Source organism: Nipponia nippon, unplaced genomic scaffold, assembly GCF_047370975.1.
Source record: "Nipponia nippon isolate SJK-2023a ecotype South Korea unplaced genomic scaffold, ASM4737097v1 scaffold_11, whole genome shotgun sequence".
Classification (NCBI taxonomy): domain Eukaryota; kingdom Metazoa; phylum Chordata; class Aves; order Pelecaniformes; family Threskiornithidae; genus Nipponia; species Nipponia nippon.
In genome coordinates, this window is record NW_028262302.1 from 3,583,443 (window position 1) to 3,604,935 (window position 21,493).

General features: G+C 51.8%; 1 protein-coding gene across 1 annotated transcript in view; it reads left to right on the top strand.

Annotated features, from left to right (window-relative positions):
* Nucleotides 1–21,076, top strand: part of PSMA6 (proteasome 20S subunit alpha 6) — a 39,633-nt gene extending 18,557 nt beyond the window's left edge. Inside the window, exon 7 of the mRNA XM_087747204.1 lies at nucleotides 20,799–21,076. Coding sequence (XP_087603330.1) covers nucleotides 20,799–20,808 — 10 coding nt within the window. The 3' untranslated portion in view covers nucleotides 20,809–21,076. The remainder of the gene's footprint in view (nucleotides 1–20,798) is intronic.
* The last annotated feature ends 417 nt before the right edge of the window (nucleotides 21,077–21,493 follow it).

The following is a 21,493-nucleotide window of genomic DNA, read 5'->3' on the forward strand; positions in this document are numbered from 1 at the left end:
GGTCTGAAAAAGGGCAAAAGGTTGTCCAGAAAAGGAAGATAACAAGAAGAATTAGCGATAAGTAGCATTACAAGTGGTCTATATTACAGGAATGAAGTAGCAAAAGTCCTTCCCCTTTGATTTTAAGAGGGGGATTTAGCTATTAACAGAGAAAAAGAGGATAAAATGGATTTTTCTGCTCTCTGATGCTAAACCTATCGACAAATGAAAGCACATGCAATGCATTCAGCAGGAGGACAACTGAAAAACTGCTTCTGTTGATGAAGCGCATATTTGCAAAATGAGGTTACAGCCTTTATTTCAGATGCAGATAATAATGAGTATGCGATGCTTTCCCACTTTGCCAGCAAATCAAAACACATACCATCGCAGTACGGGAACACTTGTGCTTTGTAGCAAGAACCAACGTGTGTGGATGGATACGTGCTGTAATCCAGCTCCGCCGGGAGTGTGGAGCTTTCGAAAGGGCTGGCAAGGCCAAGGTGTGCTGCAAGAGCAGAGCGGGCAAAGGGGCTTGTTTTTAGCTTCTAGGCTCAGGTTCATGACGTTCAGCTCTTGGCGTGAACAGGCAAAGGCACGGGTCCACAGCGTCTTTACCAGAGCTAAGCTGGAAACGGCTGCCTTCGGTCGCTGCGCGGTCCCATACCGTCCCTTGCGCCAGCAACGGCATCCATGTGATTGCAAGCTGACCCAGTTCAGGGAGCCCACCTGGGCCAGTACTTGTCCCTTCTTCACTGCAGGATCAACTTTTGTCTGGCTCGGCTCACCAGCTCACCACGCGGCTGCATGAGCTCTGGTGTTTGTAAAAGGGAGAGGATAAGATCTTGTGGAAACAGGGAGGGTAGGACCCAGTTTAGCACAGGCCGATGTTTTATCATCCTGTCAGAGTGCAAAAAAGCACACTCCTCCATTTGGTTGTGCCACATACTGCGGGTTGCCATGGTTATATTGTGTTGGTATTTTAAACCATTTTGAGATGGATAGTTACCTAGGAGAATAAACAACTGCTCTTTGCCAACTTCACGCGCGTTGCTAGCTTGGGGCGCTCTCCAGCAGTAAGAGTACAATCCTCCAGAGGGTACTTCAGCCCACTCTGCAGGTACCTACTCATTCACAGCCATACAAAGCGTGTGAAACTCTTTATACATGTGCTTCTTTCAGTTTTGCGTAAAACGGGTGGTTGAAAGGGCTGGATTTAAGAGCTGTGGTTACTGCCTGGAATCGTTCCTGCTGCTGAAAGGCTCGAGCTCCCTCCCTCTGCTCTTGACAAATACCATGGAGCTGCTGAGACAGGTTAGCTGTGTTGGCTAGTATGTTGTTGCCTGCTCTCCCGTGATGTTCTGCCTCTGATTTGCCTTCGGAAGGCCCGTTGGACATAAATAAATAAAATAAAGCAAAAATCTTAAAGTACATTTATGCTGAAAGTTATGCATTTAACACAATTTGAGTATTTGCAATAACTGTGAACAAAACCTGGGCACTTGGTTTTGCACATCCGTTGATTTTTAGAGCTGGGAAAGAAAACGGTGTTGTCCTCAGTAAGCAGGGTCATGTGAGGATAGCCGAGCTAGAAAGGAAGCCAGCCCAAGCACCGCCGTGCTCTCGCGAGCCTTGTGCCACAGTCTGTGGGAGAGGATTCAGAATAGCGATTAAATATAGTTGCAGCAGAACCTGCTTGGCTTGTTTCTGCTGGATCTGTGCTTTAAAACTTTGATTAAAAATATCCTCACGTGGTGCAGTCTCGCCAACGATAGCAACAGGGTGGACACGTCTCCACCAGGCTTTGAGTGCTGCCTGCCAGCCCTGCTGCAGGCGGCTCCGCAGGGCACGGGGGTTAGCTCCCGTACAGCTACGGCCTTACACCACCCGTGGCTTCGGAGGAGCCCTCTGCCACTGGTAACAGCAAGAAATATTACCACCCTTCTTCTTTCCTTCCTCCTAATCATAAGTTATGATTATTCCAACCATTTTTAACATGATTAGAGAGCGGTCTCATGCAAACTGACCAACTTCTATAAACTGCTCTCGTTTTCAGGTGTCTTTAAAACCTCTTATGCCCAGATCACAGGCATACTTTTTGATTTGAGAGAAGGGATCGGGGTTCTTTTTTGGAGACAAAAATGACGAGAAGTTCTCCAGGAAGTAGGTTATAATATACCAGGAGAATGATAGTTTGAATTTTGTCACATTGCTGCTTGTCCTAGTCCTTTCCCCTCCAACTTCCATACACTTAGCAGTTAATTACTCCTCTACTAAACTGTAAACAGCAGAAAAATTTCAAGGCAATTTTCCCCACCCCCAGCTCCTCCGAGGCCCACCCTGAAAGAAGCAGCAAAAACCTGTGCTTGTTTTAGTTGGTACCACACCTACAGCACGGGGCTCCACCCTGGAGGGAATTCCCACGCTCGGTAATTGCACCGCAGCAGTACGGCCAAACATTCAACAATCCCAGGACCGAACTTGATTGCAGATCGTGTAAATAAAGTAGAAATCTTCACGGATGTGCACGGCCTCTTCAGAGTCCTTCCCCCCTCTGAAGTTTTTCTCTGCTAGTGCCTTTGAATCTCCTGCAGCTGAGCCAAACCGTATCTGCTCAGCGCAGAGAGGTATCGTGGCCTTTGCAGCTGGGGCAGTGCGGGTTTTCTGCTTTTCCTTTTCCTTTTTTTTTTTTCTTTTCTTTTTTTTTTTTTTTACAAACAGTGAATAATGGGTTTTCATCTGCTAGGACCAGAGCAGTCTGGTCTATGCTCTTATCTCTTATGGTCAGATGGGCAGTGACATCTTTCCACCTAGGGGCTGTAGGTCAAACCTAATTGTGTTTGAAATACTACGATGCAGATAACGGCTTCACAGCAAAATTCCCTGCTGAGTTAGCTCCTGCAGCTGAGTGCTTACATTGGGGGTTGGCCTCTTCAACAAGCTTTGTAAAAAGGCCTGCTAGGACTAAATTAAAAGACAAATTAGAGTCAGAGGGTGTGAGCGGCAAAGTGTTGCAGGCTGCGTGGGGATGGTACAGCTTATCTGTGCCCAGGCACGTACGCACCCCAGCCCGCGCTCGCTGCTGTGCCGTGGAGCACGACACGCTCCCACCGCCCCGCCAGGACGGGAGGGCACTCAACAATCCCAGCTGTCCTGCGGTGTGGCGGGATGGGAGATGCTGGGAAACGCTGGTGGGTGCGATGCTCACTGCTGGGGAGCAGCTGCAGGGTGTGGGTGCGGAGGGAGCCCATGGGTCAGCCCCACCTCCCCCCGGGTCACACGTCCGTCCTAGCCCTGCCACCAGTGTTTTGTACTGTCAGCAGGTCCACGAGTAAACGAGGCAGGAGGTCGTTTGCGCGCTTTGTGTGCCTCTCGCAGCTTACAGTGTCCTGCCTGGTTTGCGTGGGCCTGCCAGGTGATTGCTGTGGGCTGCCTGGGGTGGGGAAACCATCCACAAATGGGATCTGAGTTACTGGCTCAGCAAGGAGAAGTAAGGTCCCAAAAACCCCTCCTGGTTTCCCTGTTCCCAGACTTCTCCTCCATTCAAAAGTACCGTGTATAAAGACAGTGTCGCAGTCCGGGAAACCCCTGTCTTGCACAGTTTCCTTCCTCTTTTCTTCTTCCTAAAACGCAGTGGCTTTGTCATTACACAACCACCCAGTGTCCCCCGAGCAAGGAAAGGAGCGAGCACGCCAGCATCCCAGCCAGCGCGAGCGCTGGGTGCTGCTCCATTCATGACAGTCTCTGCAGACTCATCTCCCCCAGAGACCCTTCTGGGAGGAGGAGGAGGGAGGGATCCTCCTTTTACCCTCAACCATTTTCTCAGAATAGACAGTGCCTGTGGGCACACGCAGCTTTTAAAAACCACAAACTTTCTATCTTTTTTTGGCCAAAATGCTCCTGATTTTAAGCAGATAAGGAGCAAGGGAAAACAGACTCGGCGTGCAAATGGAGGAGAAGAGGTCCTGTACAACTAGCACTAACAGAGGTTTTAACTTTAGTAGAAATATATTTTTAACAAAGAAGAAAACCCCTTCAACTCCGTCAAGCCTGGTTAGTCAGCAACAGAGTCTGGAGACCTGGGGGCTATTAACAGATCAGACCGCAAGCCTTAATTCTCCCCACCCACCATCAGCAGGACAGGGACCAGGCATTACCACTGAGTGTGTGAAACAGTTCACCCTGGTGAAGTGCTTTTGCTCCTCCTCTTCTGGAGGCCAGGGATTATTTACTGGCTGCTGAAGGGAAGCTGGTTTAGCCACAGTGCTGATTACCTTCCTCTAGAAATCCCCCTAAGGAGAAGCTGAGTAAGCTGAACCAGTGGATGCTGAGGCCAGAGCAATGCTTTCCTCCTAAAGCAGCTGCAGCCACATACGAACAAGCAGAAGAAAAAAAAAAGAAAAAAAAGACAAACAACCAAACAAAAAACCCATGGAAAAACGGAAGGGGGGGAAAATGTGCACAGGGAGATGTTCTGTCACCATGTAGGTCTCTTGCTGTGTTCAGCTGCAAGGCAAAGCTGGCTGAAAAAATGGGAGGAATGTGCCTTTTTTTGACGTAAGGGCTGTGGCGCGATCATCCTGCAGTTCCTGTGGGCTTGGTTTTCATCCTTTTTTCATAACTCACCAATCTGACTTTTCGATGTGTGTGTTTTCCACCCCGGGTCCTGCAGGCTTGCTGGAAACATCCTCAAGCGTTTCCTCCTCTGGGCAAACGATCAGCAGGAGTGGGGGAGACCCCAAGTGACGCTTGGATTCAGGGAAGGTATCTCAACTTGTGGACCAAAACTTCTGCTTCTGCAGTGTTTCAGAGCAGCAGTGTGCTACAGGGAGGTTAAATGGGGGTGTGTAAATGGGACTAGGATGGGGAATACATTGGGGAATACAACGGACTGCCACTGACCTTCTGGTCAGCGTGTGGCCCTCTGAGTCTGTACGCTTGGTGGAAATCAGGCTCTGACAGTGTCTTCCACTTGAATCACTATGAAAGCGGGTGAGAAGAATCCTAGGAAAATGGGTATTAATCAGAAAATGGCATAAGGCACCTTATGTGCTTTATTGTGCTGTGCTGGATTTTTCCTCCCACCTGCCTGGGGACACCTCAGTGCGGGGAGCCACGGGAGCATCCCCGCCATGGCTGGGTGGCTTGGTCCCGGCTTGGACCCAAGGGTGGCGGAGGACACTGCCTGCCTGCGTTAGGGAAGTAAGAAGTGCTTTAATAAGACCTGTCAGGTGTGCGCCGTGTTTGCTTTGGTCTGGGTGATTCCCCAGAAAACCACAGTCCAGGCCAAACGGGTGGCTTGGCGCTGGCACAGCTCCACAGCCTTCCATGGGAGCCGTAACAGAAGCCTTTCTTTTTGCTTCTGCGGCCGCCAGGCACCCCTAAAGGAAGAAAAGAACGTGAGGACAGAAAGATGATCCCACTGGCTGCTTCTGAGCCCACCAGAAAGCCCTGCCATCTCCCCAGCATGTCCCGTCAGGGACTCTCCCTGGGGGGCATGGAAAAGCATCTTCCTTCCAAATCTGAGAACAAAAGTTAGTCTTTGCAAGTTACCACAGGAAACACTCTGCTTTCTGAGCAAAAACACTAAAAAAAGCATCTGTGCGGCACACCCATTTGCACTGAAATCCAGTACATCCAGCTAGAAATTGCGTCGGCTTGATCCAGGGGTAATTTTGCTTTGAGGATAGTGATTTCAGGCAATGTCTTCATCTGTATCTCTCTGCCCTGATCTGCCTCAGCTGCCTGACAATTGCCTTCCCCCATCGCTCAGAGTTTCTGCCAGTTTCTGTGTTTCTGCCCCCAACCCTGGCCCTTGCTGAGAAGTTTTCTTGGGCTCTCACAGATGTTGTGGGTAACGTCATATAGTTACCCTCCTAGCCAGGGTTTGTCTGGCTGCCCCAAGGCAATTCCACACTGGCATCTGCTTCTTGCTCCTCCAAAGGCACATCCTCTCCTGCTTCAGGGTTTGGATCTTTCCTTTTGCAGTTCTCTTCTGCAGTGCCTGGGCTCAGTGCAGCATGTCATCAGTTACGGTGGCTTCAAGGCAAATCTACCCTGCAGCTCTCTGCCTTCTAAGGAAATGGAGGAAAGAAGGGCACTGACAGCTCAGCTACAACACAAAGCATCCATGAAGCAGAGAAGATCGACCAGCTCAAACATGTGCCTTGCTGGCTTAGCTAATTAGGGTGGAAGTGGCAAAACCCTCCTTGATGAGCAGCAGCAGGTCATGAGAGCTGAGTCACCAAGACACCTATCAGTCAGCAGGTGATTTGGGAAATGTCAGCCATCTCTCAGAGGACCCACCCATGTGGTGGCACGTGCTGCTCACATTGCAGATGTTCAAAGAGATCAGATGTAAACTGAGCATGTTACTGAGGCGATGGAGGGTGGCCGTCACACCATGACTAACACAAGAAGCTAAGGGAGTCCTGCATATAGCACAGATAGATACTTTTACTTTCAGCACTGGTTTTGTTTATGCAGCCTGGGTGTAGGCAGGAACCCCACCAAAACAAGTTTGCAAAAGGAACGTTTCATTTGTGGAAGGAACCTGGAATTTCCCAAGGTGAGAGCAGAGGGTTTAACTGATCGTGTCTCCATCAAGCAGCTGGCATCCTTTCCAGCGCCCCACCTCTGCCTCCCTGGGGGCTGAGAAGGGCTCTGGCTCCTCTGGCTGATGGCCAGCGCTGGAGCTCAGGGCCCGTCTACCTGGTGCCAGGCCTGTTTTCAAGGCGAGCCCTCATACGTGAGCAGAGGCGGCACCTGTGTACCGGGACAGCCGTGCCTCTCGTCTCCTCTCCGCCCCGACGCACAGTGGCCTGGGTGGCTGCAGGGCCTGGAGACTGATGCTGCCAGTCGCCATTTTCTCAATTTCAATACGGCAGACACTTGGTCATGCAAGTTGCCATTTTGCCTGGCAGTTTCTCATGGCAGCCCCATTTGCCAGCATGTCTGACAACCATGTCCCTGGTGTCCTCCTGGCCTTGGCTGCTCCCTTGAGGGGAGCCCTCTCCTACCTCCGACCTGCTTTGTGCTCCCAGGCGTTTGCAGGCAGTCCTACAGGCCTCTCCTGCTCATTCCCATGATAAGCCTTCAGGGCCCTCTCTGTCTTTTTATACAGAAAGTGAACAAACATCACCTCTCCATTCCTCTGGGCTCAGTAAAAGCCTCTTTGCCTGCTGCTAGAAAGGGCTGCAGCTGCTGCCCACCCTGGTAATTTGGTGGATTTCTAGGAGGGGTTTCTTGCATGCATTGGGCCACAAGGACTTTTCTTCCTCCAGACCCAGCTCTGGAAAAGGTTTTCAGTCTCCCTGCTCTCACCTACCCCTCCCACTGGAGGTTGCTCCCCCTCAGATGGCTGGTGGAGTAATTAGAGTGCAGCTCCCTGTGTTTGCTTTGGGCAAAATTGTATAGGTTAATTTAAACTCGTCTAAGCCACCCTGGCTGGTTCTGTCTGAACTGAACTAGGGGAAAGCTCATGCAATCCTCTCTGCCAACTGCAGTGCGAGTACTGCCGTGGCCGGGCAGACCTGGGTCGTCAGCTCTTCCACCAGCACAGCCGGGGCCAAAGCAAGCCCTGTCCTGGCGGTGTGCTTCTCCACGAGGGACCGAAAACAGCAAACCAGCCATGTGCTAAACAGAGCCACTAGTCAGCTGGAAACACTGAGCACAGGGTCTGCCTGAAGATCTGCCTGTCTTAACACCCAGGCTCTCGACCCAGCTGGGGCTCTTTCACAGCCTTTCCCTTTTGCTCCTGAAATATGCCAAAGGTAACAGGCTCCCAGGTGAACATAATAAACTTCCAGCCAGAGCACCCACCCAAGAAATGGGTTTCTTGCCCCTCTGTCTGAGGACAGCCAGGCACATGTCCATGGAATATGAGTCCCGGCCCCGGGCAGGAGAGAGAGCGAGAAGAAGGGACACGCTGTCTTCTCTCCTTCCCTAATGCCAGGGATTCAGGGCAGTGGCATAAGGTCAGGAGCAGACTGTGCAAGATAGGGCCAACTGTGGGATTAGGTTGCTCCGCTGGGAGGGAGGGAAGATCTAGCAGTCCTTCCTCCCAGGAGGTTGCATGCGATGTCCATCGAAGAGCCCGTGGGTGAGGCACCCACCCATGCTGCTCAGGGACTTCCAAGGCAAGCAGAGAGAAGTCCCTAGTGAGTTGTACACGCTGCAGGAGGTAGGGAGCTGCTGCGCACAGGCTTTCCAGATGGTGGGTTTGGATATAGGCTTTCACAGCCTACCAGCATCCTGATTTAGGGTCTTAAATCTCTTCTGGGATCCATGCCCAAGTGCTGACTTCCGCTGTGCTACTGGAGAACAAGTAGTTTTTCCTGAAGCTGGGATGTAATAGCTGCTGTATTTCTGTGGCACTTCAGAATGACACTTCTGTAGGCGCTGCAGCATCAGCTCCAGCTGGGATTGGATTGTACTGCTCTTAATTCTCCTGCAGCTGGGTAGTTAAGATAGTCACCAGCGTGGGCAGAAGCATCTCCCTGCATCAGTCTGCACTACTAATTGCCTAGCAGCCCAAGGATGGCAAGGTTATACCCCGGCATTTCCAGCATGAACTTCAGCTAGGTCATGGCTGAAGACAACACATGGGACTGGAAAGACCTCTAGGTTGGCAATTGCAGTGACCTTATTAAGTGTCAAACTCGGCCTGTTGCTCAATGAGCTGTTTTCTTCATGTGACCCAGTGTCCCTGACACAGCTTGAAATAGCCTGGCTAGCAAATAAATTGCACCACGGCAAGCAATGTGAGCAGCTCCCTCAGTGGCTCCTCATGCGCCCAAGGCTGATCATCCCCGGCATAAATTACGGGTTTGCTCAGCTCTGAGGACAAGGCCTCTGTTTTGCCGTAGAAGTGTAAGAAAACATGAGCTCAGATTGCCCCAAGCACAGCTTTGATTCTCACGTTGCGCAAGCACTCAGCAAGCACGTGCGGCTACTGCAGCGCCAGCCAGAGCGACATGCTGGGGCCGATGGAGAAGAGCGACCTTGGAAGCTGTCACGATGTCCCGGATGCTGGGGGCTTCCCTGCTCATGTAACTTCTGGCACCACCTTCCTGCAGAGTTGTCTCTGGTGGCCAATAGAGGTTGTCAAAAAGCTTTTCCTGTGGCAAAGCTTCTAGGAATGGACTTGTTTATCCCCTTCAAGTTGCTAAATCTAATCAAACAAAACACAAGAGTTCAGTGAGCTGGTAGACCTACTCTGCACAGGACCTTGCGTGACCAGGGTGCTGGCTGTCAGAAGCCAGGACTGGCCATGGCTGGCAGCTCCAGGGTGGGAGAAAGAGGGAGAGCATTGGGATCAAAACAGCAAAAGCAAACCCTGGAACCTGTGTCTCCTTGTAGGTAGCTCTGCAACCTGGGTGGGTGCCTGTCTCCGAGCACTGGCATTACTATGTGGCTGGAGTGTGACCCTGCAGGCATCCCGCTGAGAGCTGGAACTCAGTTGATGGCCCGTGGTTTAGGGAGATGACTTTATTCAGGTGATAGAAAGGTTTGGGGGCAGGGGGATTCCCATCTTTACATGTCGTTTGAGTTTGGATGGCTGCAAACTCGTGGCAACAAAGCAAGCAAGCTGTACCAAAATTGATTACAAGCTACTCAATATGTGCAGCCCTGGCTGCTGAGCAATGGCAAATTTCTGTCCAGACCAGGGCTCAGACCAGACAGGAATGCCAACAGCCTGTCGGCATGTGTGTGTAGGCACGTGGAAAGGGCCAGCGGGGCAATGCACAGCTCCATCCTTGCCAAGCGATCTGCAGGGGAGGATTCCTCTGACCTTTTCCCTGGAGGAGATCCGCCAAGCACAGACCATTCACCCTGTGTCTGCAGCCTCCCTGGACATGCTCACTTTTCACCCTTGGAAATTTTGTCTGTGCTGAAGCTGAGGAGTTTGGCTGGCTGACATGAGCAACCCCGGCAGAAGAGCAGCTGTGACCAGTCACCCGAGTGTTTGGAAATCCTGGACTCTCGATTGCACAAGTGCAGCTGAAGTGCCCTGGCTGTACTGCGCAGATCGTCCCCTTGTCTGCTGGAGATCCCACACGTGCAACCTGCCGAGCTCACCGCATGCACGCAGCTTCTCTCAGCACAAGTGCCTTTATTTCAGGCCAGGAAACCCCAAACAGAAATAGGGCAACCCCTGCCTATTCAAGCAGCTTGCTGGGATTTCTCCGTAGCAATGCACTGGGGTTTTTTTGCAGCAAACCATTACCCAGCCTGCTTGCAATGAGTTGCGTGCTTTTCCTTGCCGCAGAGCCCAAGCCCACTGCTTGGACCTGGCCCTTTCGGGCAGCTTGCAGAGGCAGGCACCGCAGTGTGCCTGGCTGCTGGCTACAGACGCAAGGGCTGCAGCTCCTGGTTGCTTTGGCAGGGAGCCATGGCTGATGTGCTGGGCTGCCCGCCCCAGAAGAGCTTAGCGTTTAGTCGGGCAGGAGCAGGCTGAAGCAGTGGAGGGAGTGCTAGCGTGGAGTTCAGCTCCCGGCTCTTTAGCTGAGTGTTACCTAAGCCTTGCTCAAAGCATGTCTAGATAAAAAATGCTGGATTCTTCTAGCAAGATATCTATTCCTCTCCTGAGGGGCTGCACCCATGGGGAGTTGTGGTTATGCATTTTCCAGGAGAAGAGAGCGGGGGCAAAATATTGTCGCTGTTTCTTCCCGTCCTCTCTCCTTCTCTGCAGGGAGGGTTTCTGCTACCCAGTAGTAGAGTGCCTCGGAGCAAGCCTTGCTTGGTTATCCCACTACGGGAAAGGGACAGTCTGCAGAGCCTCGTGCTATCCCAGGGTGTGCTCCTTTCTGCGTGCCTCAGATCAGGGGGACGAAAGGAGAGGACACAGGGGCCATGGAAAGCACTTTCCACAGCACAGCTCTGCCATGACCTCTGATCCTGATTCACGTCCTTCTCCCCGCCATGCTGGCCAGCCTGAGGCTGGAGGTGCACTTCTGGCCTTGGCATTCCCCTTTGCTTGTGTAGGCGGCTCCTTGCTCCGTGTCCTGGGCACCAGAGGTGCCCAGTGGACTCCAGCAAGCAGGCAGGCTTGTGAAAGTGAGGCCATGTAATGCCTATCATTGCCACACTTACACCTTTCCAAGGAGCTGGTCTTTTATCTCCCAGCACCACATCCCGCTGCCCTTATGCATCTGTATAAAGAAAAGTCCTCTGGACTGAGAGAGACTCCAGCAAGTAAGAGGAACTGGCTTGTTTGGAAAATATCCTGCAATTCCCTCTGCCACCCGGTCCTGGAAAACAGCTCTGTGTGGCTCTGCACTTGCTGAGATGTGGTAAACAAATATCCAAGGAGTAGCTTGAAAGAGATCCGGGCTTTTTCAGTAGATACAGCTAAGTGCAGGGAAGGAGCACGCAGCAGGGACCCGAGATAGGAAGGAAACAGAAAGACCTGTCACTACTTTACGTATTTTACTTTCAGAGCAGCAGTCGTCTTCTCCATTTCCCTTAAAAGAAAGAAAAGGCAAAGATGATTCATGTCCCATTCCCTGGCTCAGCCTTGAAGCAGCGTTAGTGTGACTAAGGTCCTCGCTGCATCATTTCTTTCTCCATCTGATGCTGAGAAGGTGGTAGCACAGCAGGCTGTGATTAAGTGGAATTTCTCAATGTTGAAAGACGTTTGAGAATGGTCCCGGTGATTAATAAAATTACTTGAGGGGCCATAGGAAAATCTGATCCTGTAAATCTTTTTCTGAAGAGCGTGAACCTTCTGAAAGTCATGTGTGAAAGCTTATAGAACAGCATTTGCATAAAGTGCTCTGCCAGCAGGGCTAAGCAGAGGTGAAACCTGCTGGCATGGCAGGGCCCCGACCCAGCAAGAAATCCTCCTGAATTTCCACATAGCTCTGGTTACTGGAGTCCACAGCCTTTTACCTTACCTTATTGCACATCACTGACAGAAGTCTGCTAATTTAGTAGAGCCTAAAGCACCTAAGCGAGGCCCGGTGCGCAGGGCACAGCCCAAATCCTGGCTGTCCCAGCAGATATTGAAGTGGGTATGTTTGCAGCTGGAAGCCGCAGCTCCTTTAACACTGTAGGTGCTGGTTTTACCAGTTCCTATTCCTTGTGGCTCCACAGAGGAGGGGACTGGTAGCACATACTCTCCAGGCAGCTCCGCAAACACCTATTTAAAAGCAGTCCCTGCCCGAGGGAGCTCACAGCCCAAAGCCAGGGCAGAGGTGCTGCGGGCCACAAGCCCGCTGCGGGCTGTGACTCCATGTCCTACGGCAGCACTTTGCGCCTGCTGGTTTGCAGTGCCCTAAGGTGTGCATGCAGCCTGCCCGGGCGAGGAGCAGCCGGGCTGCACGGGGTGGCGGTGGCTTTGCCCCAGTCACACACATGGCGAGCAGCAGAGACGGAGCCAGCCCTGGCCATGCCAGCCCCTGCCGCCCGTTGTTACCAGAAGGTACTTTTAAGGAGAGGTGATGTTTTACTTTCTCGTTGTCCTAGGTGTTTTTAAGGAGCAGGCTGAGCCCTCCTATGCTGCAGCATAAACCACCGACTATCTGTACCCCAGTTTTCCCCACTGGGGATGTACAGCATTTGTACTACAAATATTTTGAGAGGCTAGTACCACATTCGGTCAGGCTCACTAGTGTTATTGCAATTCCTAACTTAAATTGCTGGCTGTTTGCTAGCAAAAACATTTCCTTCCCTCTCCCTCATTCCTTTGGTATTGATCAGCCTGTTCTGGCTTCTCGCAGAGGTTTTCTCCTGGGACATCTGCAGCCCGAGTTGGCAGATGCTGGAAGCACACAGCTCTCGCGGAGGCCCCTCCTGGGGACTCTCAAAACCAGCCAGCAGCGTATCTGACATTGCACATGACATCTGTGAGGTGCTGTGCAGGGACAGAGGGCCCAACAGGTTGCCAGTTATCAAAAGGGAGATGCTCTGGGTTTATGCAGGAGCAAGTTCATTAGGTGTATGATTACAGTTGTGCAAGTAATAATTTAGCAGCAGTAGTCAGCAGTAAGAGGGAGAAAGACACAAATGTAGCTGCTGCACTACATCTGAGAAGAATCGTCCTATCTGCAGCTTGACGCAGCTCATGCCACATACACGCAAGTCAAATCGTTTCCTCTTTCTTCTCCATTTCTCGTAATGCCAAAGGCAGCCATGCGTGTCGAGCTCTCACTTTTAAGAGATCTTCAGTACATATTTTGATCATGTCTGAGTAGGAGCCAAAAAAAAAACCCAGTTGATGTTGATGGGATAAAGGGACTTACTTCCCAGGCAGGAGAGCAGTCAGTCATTGCAGCAAGATCCATGTCAATCACAAGTCACAACCATGCAGCTCCCTTATCCCTGTGCTCAGGGACCGCAGAGCTGAGCAGGTTCCCTGCTGAGGCCTTGATGTCTTGCAGATATTTGCATTTACCATCACTGCCTCTTTTTCTCACCACCGCTTCATAAAAAAAGGTAAAATGAAATCCCATGCAAAGCAGCTCAGTCACTCAGAGCCAGCTTGCACTTTCCTTTCTGAAGAGCTCCTGGAGGCTCAGTTCAGAGGTGGTGAGCTCCTGCTCGCTTCAGTGCAGGTTGAAAGCACACAGTACCTCTCTGCTTTAACCCTTTAAAAGGTGACATTTGCAATGCTTGCTCTCATTTTAAAGCTTGCTTTCTTCTGATTGTTATGACTGTTTACATCCACTTTTGGAGCGTTATGCCCTGAACTCTGGATTTCCACACACTGGTGGCAGACCGATGAGGTTAAGTGTGCTCTGCACGCTTCGCTGATCTCACACATCTCATCTTTGACTTCCTCCTGTGGTTTGCTGAAGCAGGTCCCCGACAGCTAACGGGATAGGGCTTGGGGGCCAGGCGCTGGAGTGCTGCAGGGACAGGGACGCCTCCTGCTCTGACTGCAGGCTCTGCTGTCAAGACCACTTGTGCCCAGTGGCCGGCCCCAGACGGGGACCGAGCTGCCACCAGGAGCAAACAGCGACTGTTTTGCATGTGTCACAGCACTGCTCTTCAGCCTAACTGATGATGAAAAGTCATAGAGAAGTCTGCCCTATCATTAGGGCACACTTGCCTTTTAATTCATCATTAAAAGCCCCCTTTGAGATGGGGCCTAGCAGTGCTGCATTCTTCTTCACCTCTGCGCTGGGCCAGGGTCATATCCAGCCTGCGACAAAAGCTCTCGTTCCCCTGTGGTTACAGCGGGCAGACATCGGGGAAGGGACACCGAGGGCCAGGATCACTTGTGCCGTGCCAGCACCCTGCGCAGCAGCAGCATCTTCACCCCACGCAGCATTCACCTGTGCACCCCAGCTCAGGCGGGAGGCTTGCCACTGCCTAAAGGGAGGCTGCTCCCAAATGATTTCTTTGCTAGCCTCAGAGACAGGACTCAGATGATCTGGGGATTGGAGATGAAGATGATTTTTCATGTGCCATTAAGCAAAATGATTAATAAGGCTACACGGAGCTGTCTTTATCCTGTGCTTACAAGGAATATGTAATTTCTATTGACAGCATTCAAGGGCTTAGCTGTAAACTCAGTGAAGCGGAATGGCTGCAGAGATGATAACATTTTTCTTATGGTGATGTTGAGAAGCCATGTGCGGTGGCATTTCATGACGAACGTGCTTACAACACAAGGGACTTGCCTCCAGGAAGAGGACACACCGAGCTGCGTTTGCTTTATTACTGAATGAAAGCATCAGCATGGGAAATACCTAACACTCCCTGGGTCATGTGCATTGGCTTCACGCCTTGGGTTGAATCAGTCTTCAGACATGGTCTAAGTTATGGGCAAAATGCCTGGCAGCAGGACAGTGGTTGGTGTCAGAATCAGCATCAGTTTACGTGCCAGAAGCTGTACACTTGCCACGAGTTGGTTTGCAGCCCCAAAACTTCCAGCACAAGAGTGCCCTCAGGATCAATTTTGAAAATATCACCTCCCGTGAGCTGAGTTTTCTTCTTGGTATATTTAGAGCAGCCAAAAGATGGAGTGAATGGGTAGAGGGAATAGGATGTACGTGTGTGAGAGGGTTGGATGCTGTGAAGGTGAGAGGCAGCCAAGCAGACCTGATGGAAGGCTACTAGCTGTAAGGCTAACTGAAGACTTGACCCTACACAAGCAAGAGGAGTTTAATAGCTATTATACAGATGGCAATTGGATGCAAATTTGGGGGTTGGCTTTTCAGAGATGACATGGTAAGCCCCAGGTCGGAGGTATGCCCAGTTCACATGACTCAGGGGAAGAGTAGGAGAGGAAATTCTGCGATGTCGCAACCGCAAAAGCTTAGGAGAAAAATTTTTTTCAGGTGAGTGAGAAAACAAACACCTGAAGTTTCCAATGAGTAAGAAAAAAATGAAATAAATTCTTGTTTACTGAGTCTACAGAAGTAACCTGTTTCAGTTGGGAAGTTCTCAATATGATTTTAATCATATGATTTTTTTAAACAATGCATTGTTTCTAAGTGAAACAAAGCAGAGCAAAACATTTCCTTTGCAAAATGGAAACAATGAGCTATTTTGAATTATTCCACTTGTTCTTAAATTCGAAGCAGAAAATTTGGAGATATTGGCACTCATTCCCAGGATGCTGCAGTGAGGCTGGGCTCACACCTTCTGCACACAGAAGCCTTTGTGAGAAGTGTCTGTGGTCCTACTTGTGGCACGGAGCTGCCATGTGCTTTCCTGGATGCTCTTCTCTAATGTTGTGCAGTGCATGGATGCATCTCGGTCCTCTTGTCTTCTGCCCCTCAGCACGGCTGTTTTTAGGAAGAGGCTTCCCAGAGCGCCATGCCTAGGCAGGCTTGGTCTTGCTGCCGTGTACCTGGAACTGCTCATGGAAGGAAGCCAACTGCCAAGTAACCTGCGCGGTTTCCCTTTCCCGCTTTGCCTGGACTTCTCTGAAAAGGGAAATGAAGAGTGATCAGTTCCTTACTGCACAAGTCCCTCAGATAACAGGAGTGGCTCACAGAGGGAAGCGGGTGATCAGATCACCTTGGGGGTCAGCTGCATGGAGCAGGGAAACTGGCTTTGCGTGCCATCACCCAGGGGCAGAAGGCAATCCTGGGCAGAAGTCCCAGCCTTTCCTGGACCTGCTCACCTCCCTTCCCCTGGACAGAACCAGAGGGAAGGATGCCGTGGGAAAAGCTTCAGCATTTCTTGTGAAAAGTGCTACCGCTGGGCTGTGAAGGGGACAAGACCACCTCAGCAGGGGACCTGCTGGACCCATGTCTGCTGCCGGTGGTGTCCCACCTAGCTTTCGCTCCCCAGTGGCACCGCTGCAATTTTCTCCTCTGCCTTCTTGCCATTTCACAGTCGTTGAACATGCCCTCGTGCTGTTTGATCGCCTGTTTAAACCCGGCTGACTGCAGGCCAAGCCTGCCAGCCTCCCACACTGCTGCCAGCTAACCCAGGTTCCCTCTATTTCAGTTTGCACAGGTTTGAGCTCTGTCCTGCGAGAGCAATTGTCAAGGCAGGAGACGTGGCAGTTTGCAAGCTTTCCCTTGCCGCGGTGGGGTAGTCCAGCAGCTCGGCACGACGCCTTTCAGCCTGCTGCTGCTGCCGGTCAGGGCTGCAAGGACGGGAGCATGGAGAGGTCTGTGGCGGATGGACAGACAGATGATGTGGGATGTTTTACTACAGCTCAGGAAATTTCATAGGCTGTTTGAGAGGAGGTGGAGGTCAGGTGTGCTCAGGGGTGAATGGGTGGTATGAGTCCCCCTCCTCAGGAGGGTTTTCCCCTGGCTGCGCTCGGCACAGCCCAGGAGAAGGAGGCTGCATGCAGTTTGGGAGAAGGCTTGTTTGTTTGCTGGGGCAAAACGTCTCAGAGAAGCTGCTGCTAGGAGTCAAATTTAAGTTTTTAAATGAAATCCAGAAATGTCAGTCTTGATGCATGCCGGAATGGAAACCCATCCACTTAGAAAAAACTGAAAGAAGAGGGTGGTTTCGTTCTGTGTGCTGCACAGGCCAGGCAGCCATCCGTACCGACCCTCAGTCCTCAGCTCAGCAAGCATGCAGAGCTTTGACTGAGACATGGCGTGTCCTTTTCCCACGCAGAGAGGAAAAACGCAACGCGGGTCCTCCCACGCTGTGTGAGCAAACACCATGGGCTCTCGTTTAACACTGGCCGGTGCTCCTCCGGGTGGGCTGCGTCTTGCTCGAGCCCTGGGCACTCCCCAGTGCAAACAAGGAGCATTGCTGAAGTGGAGCAGCAGTGCTCACACAGATCTTCTGTACGGCCTTGGGAAACTCCCTCCTCCAAGCTACTGAAATCCAGGGGTAATAATTAACTGAGTTAAGTGTTGAACTCTACTTGTAGCCGTGTGCTCTTCATGGGTGCATGCATGTTAAAAATATTTGCATTTTAAGGCTCTTTCTTGCAGCGCTTTGCACACGTTTGCTCGTATTTTGCTTTCATCTGGAGGGATGAAGAGCTTCCCTTGAAAGATGCGCAGGAAAATGAATCTGAATTAGCTAGAACTGGGAATGGGAAAAGGATTTAAATTAAAGGGGTGCAGGCCTGTTTCTTCAGAGCAGGGAAGCCCCTGGGGCTGGCGGTGGGCAGGCAGGAGGCTGCACTCCCGCTGCTGGAGAGGCAATGGAGCCTGGTGCCGCGGCTCATGGCTGCTGTAAAGGGGTAAAGCTGCAGAAAGGAGTGAGCGGGGAAAACCCCAGCTCTCTTCCGACAGGGACTGGAAAGTCCTGTTTGGAAAATTGGACAAGGAGACAGTCCTGGGAAAATCTGAGCACTTGAACAAAGGGGTGTTGGGGGGAGTTTCTGTTTCAATCCCTCTGGACTTTGTCTTCTTACATTATGGCCTGATAAATGTGTTGGCTTTTAAAGGGAGCCTTTTGGCCCTGATGTTAATGCTTCAGAGAGCTGTCTGAGGGACGGGGAGGCAAGAGATGCCAGAGCTGTGACAGGCGCTTGCTGGAGACAGGGTCGGGCTGTCCTGAGCAGCCGCCCTGGCGGCGTGTGCCGTCCCGGCTGGCAGGAGGGGATGGGACTTTCCCGCTCCCTCACCCCATGGGATCCTGCACAGCTCTTGCTGCCCAGGAAAGCACCAGTTAGGACTGGTGCCCCTCATGATGTCCAAACCCATCGGCGGGCAGGCTAGCAAGCAGCTCCTGTGGCTGCTTGTCCCACCTCTCTCTGTGCTGAGGGAGATGAGACACCCACACCTATGCGTCTAACAGCCCGCACAGCCCAAGCTGTGCAAGAGGAGCACACTGCACCATAACCCGAGAGCAGCAGAGCAAGCAGGCGGGGAGGGCGGTGAAAGGTTTTTGCTCTTGGCTGCAAAGGTCAGGCTGGCGCTGGAGCCAGTGCAAGGACGCAGCCTCCCCGCACACGTCCCTAGGTGCACGGTTGCCTTTTGCCCTTGCTTTTATGCTTTCCAAAGCTGCAGTGGACTCAAGAGAAGGATTCCCAGTTTACTGTGGGACAACCAGGACCTGGGCTCTGCTCTCCACCATTGCCATCCCATTGCATTTTGTCTGTCACCCCCGTAAGGTCCTTGAGAAGTCCAGGGCCAATGCTGAGCGAGGTGAAAGGCAGGAGAGCAGGGACTCAAGGTGGCCCCTGGGTTGTCGTTGGGGCGAGGGAGGCCTGCAGGGAGCTGGAGTGTGAGGAGGAAGAGGAGGGTGTGGGAGGAAATGCGGATTTCAGTTCTTTGTGCACAATATAAGGAAGTATGGGAATATCCCTGCAGGATTATCAAAGAGATTTACAAGAATGAGCAGCGGGGAAAGGTTAGAAACAAAAATGCAGCCTCATGCTGTGCAATGTCATGATGGGTAAATGAGCTCATGGTGAGCTGGCGTTGCAGGAGAAGGGAGAGGAGGGACCTGTGGAAAGGTGATCACCCTGGAAGGGAGAAAAGAGCAGGCAGAGGCAGATATGGGTAGCAAGAGCGGAGGACACAGGCGTGGCAGGAGGAAAGGAAGGAGGCTAATGGAGAGAGGGTCAGAGTCAGGAAACTAAAACTGAACTTCACAGGACCATGATCTGCAGCAGCATGGCTGCTTTTGAAGCTTGCTGAGCCACCCAGGGTAGGTGGCGAAGGTGCTGGGAGGGAATTTTGAACCCTGGGCTAGCACAGGGAAGCACTGGCAGGAGCTGAGGCGAGGAGGCAGATGAGCAAGAACAAGCTGGCATGCTCTGCTAATAGCAGCCGTGGTGGCTGAATAAGGAAAAAGCGATGCTGGCAGAATAAATGCGTAAGGAGTTCTTGCGCTGAGTCCTACAAATGGGACTGTGCAACATATCTGCTAGAGTGCCAAGAAGGTAGCACGAAGGCAGGTTATCACCAAACCCACTCTCAGAAGATCTTTCTAAAGGCATAAGCATGGAAAAGCCAGAGACAGGGTGGACATGCAGCAGTTAAGGGCACGTGTTTGAAACTGGGGGTACGGCGGGTGCCCTACAGTGGACAATCTCGTTGTTGTATCAAGTGAACAGGCAAAGCTCTGCACTGAATAGCCCCATGTTAGCAATGCACAGATGCACAACATGCCCCAACCTATTTTGCTAATGAGCACATATTCTCACATTAATCTCCGTCCTACTTGCTTTACTTGCGGTTCCTCCACATAGAATACTTGGTTACTTTCGCACAACTGGTGGAGGCAAACAGTAGCATAACCAGCATGCGGTACCTGGGCAATGATTTGTTTAGCTGCAAAACTTCCTTGTACACTAAAGCATTTGCTCAACTGATTAAGTCATTATATAATTCTTGCAAGATTATAGCAGCACCTTCCTAAGATACTGTGTGTATAAATGTTGCAATGGGCAGCAGAGAACGTACCACTGCCTCCGAAACTACTTGGCCAACCTGGTACTACTGATAACTGCACTTTCCTCCCTCTTTCTGGCCTTTGAATAAAAAGTATTTGCATTCAGATGGTATCTATTTACATATTTGCATACCAGTCCAGCCGTACCCGAGCCCTTCCAGAACACTGATATCTATAGCTGGTGAATGCCTCCGCCTGGACAGCATTTCCAGCTCCAGTTCTGCAAGGGGGAAACTGAAGCATAGCTAGTGAGAGGAATATTGCCTTTTCTATTTCCAGCCATGTTTGGTCAAGAAAGGCTGAAAGTACTTTGGGATTCTTTGCTGGTGAAAAACCTGTAGCAGCAGGTGGATAACTGCCCCCAGTCCCGCTGCCCAGCTCAGATTTAGCAGTCGTCCGGAGTGCAGGGTGAGGCCCCAAGAAGAAGAAGAAGAAGGGTTTGGCAGATTCTCACCCAGCCCCACACCTGGAAAACTTTGCCGGTTTGCAACGCAGGCATGGCCCTGTCTGCCAGAAGGAAGTTTCAGAGCATACACCTGGGCTATGCTCACGCAATGAGAGTGGAAGGGAAATAAAATGACTCAGGATGACAATTTTATATAATCCCTTTCCACAATGGCCTTTGGCTCCCATGCAAATTAGGAAGCACCCAGCCAGCTGGGGTGCTCTTCCTCATACCAGAGAGCCCTCCTGAGAGCAGGTCGTGTGTCAGGAACCCCTCGGGAAGAGCAGGGCAGCAAAGGGAATGGGTGTCCCTGTGCAACCTGGAGCCATGACCTTCTCCAGCGATCCGAGCCGGGCCAGGTGCCAGCAGTACAGAAGTCCCCTGGCCAGCACTCTTGGCAGAGCTCGGTCCTGCGTCAGCAGCTCTGCCGCACCCCGTCCCCGTCCAGGGGGTTACGACACAGGAGGAACGGGGCATGGTCACCCTTCACACAACCCATCCTTCACGTGGTCACACAACAGACTAAAATCTGTGGCTAAAATTAGTCCTGCGCTACGACATGCTGCTAACAGATAATCAGGTGTGACTCCTCCAACAGGTGCAGGTGAGCATTTGAGCAAAGTGATTGTGTCTGCCTGAATGCTGGAGAGAAACATGCAGGAATAACTGAGACGAGTTAAAGTCACGTTCTCCACTGCTGCAAATTGGACGAGGAGAGCTGTAGCTCCCGTGGCAGAGAGGTGGGGAGGCCCCGTGCCTGAATTTCAGCGGTGGAAGGCAGCAGCACGTGTTCCCAAGCGTGTGCTCCCTCTTCCCGCAGAAATCCCCTTTGGAAAATCCGAAGGTGTCTGAGTTCAAACCGGAGCCGGGCCAGGTGATAAACGACAGGGTGGGCGGGTGTGGGGCCGTGCTGCAACCCTCCAGCCTCCCCCGGCAAGTCCCGGCAAGAGCTGCCGCGTATCGGAGCTGGAACAAAAGGTGCCACGAGGGCGGGCGAGTGGGTGCTGCCACATACGGCCTCAAAACCCCTCTCTAGCAGCCGGGCGGCCTGGTGCTTGGGTGACAGGGGGAATCCCAACCCCCTGACCCGCCTGCCGCAATGGGCACAGGAAACAACACCTACGGCTGCTTCCAAAATTAGCTGCAGCAGAAGGGCTGAGAGCTGCGAGCTGCTCGGATGTCTTACCGCTGCTGAGGTGAACCACCCAAAACCCCTGAGCCTGTGACCCCGTTGGCTGTTTAACCCATAGGTGTTAAATGTTTCTTAAAAAGCAACGCAGGTGGATTCCCGTG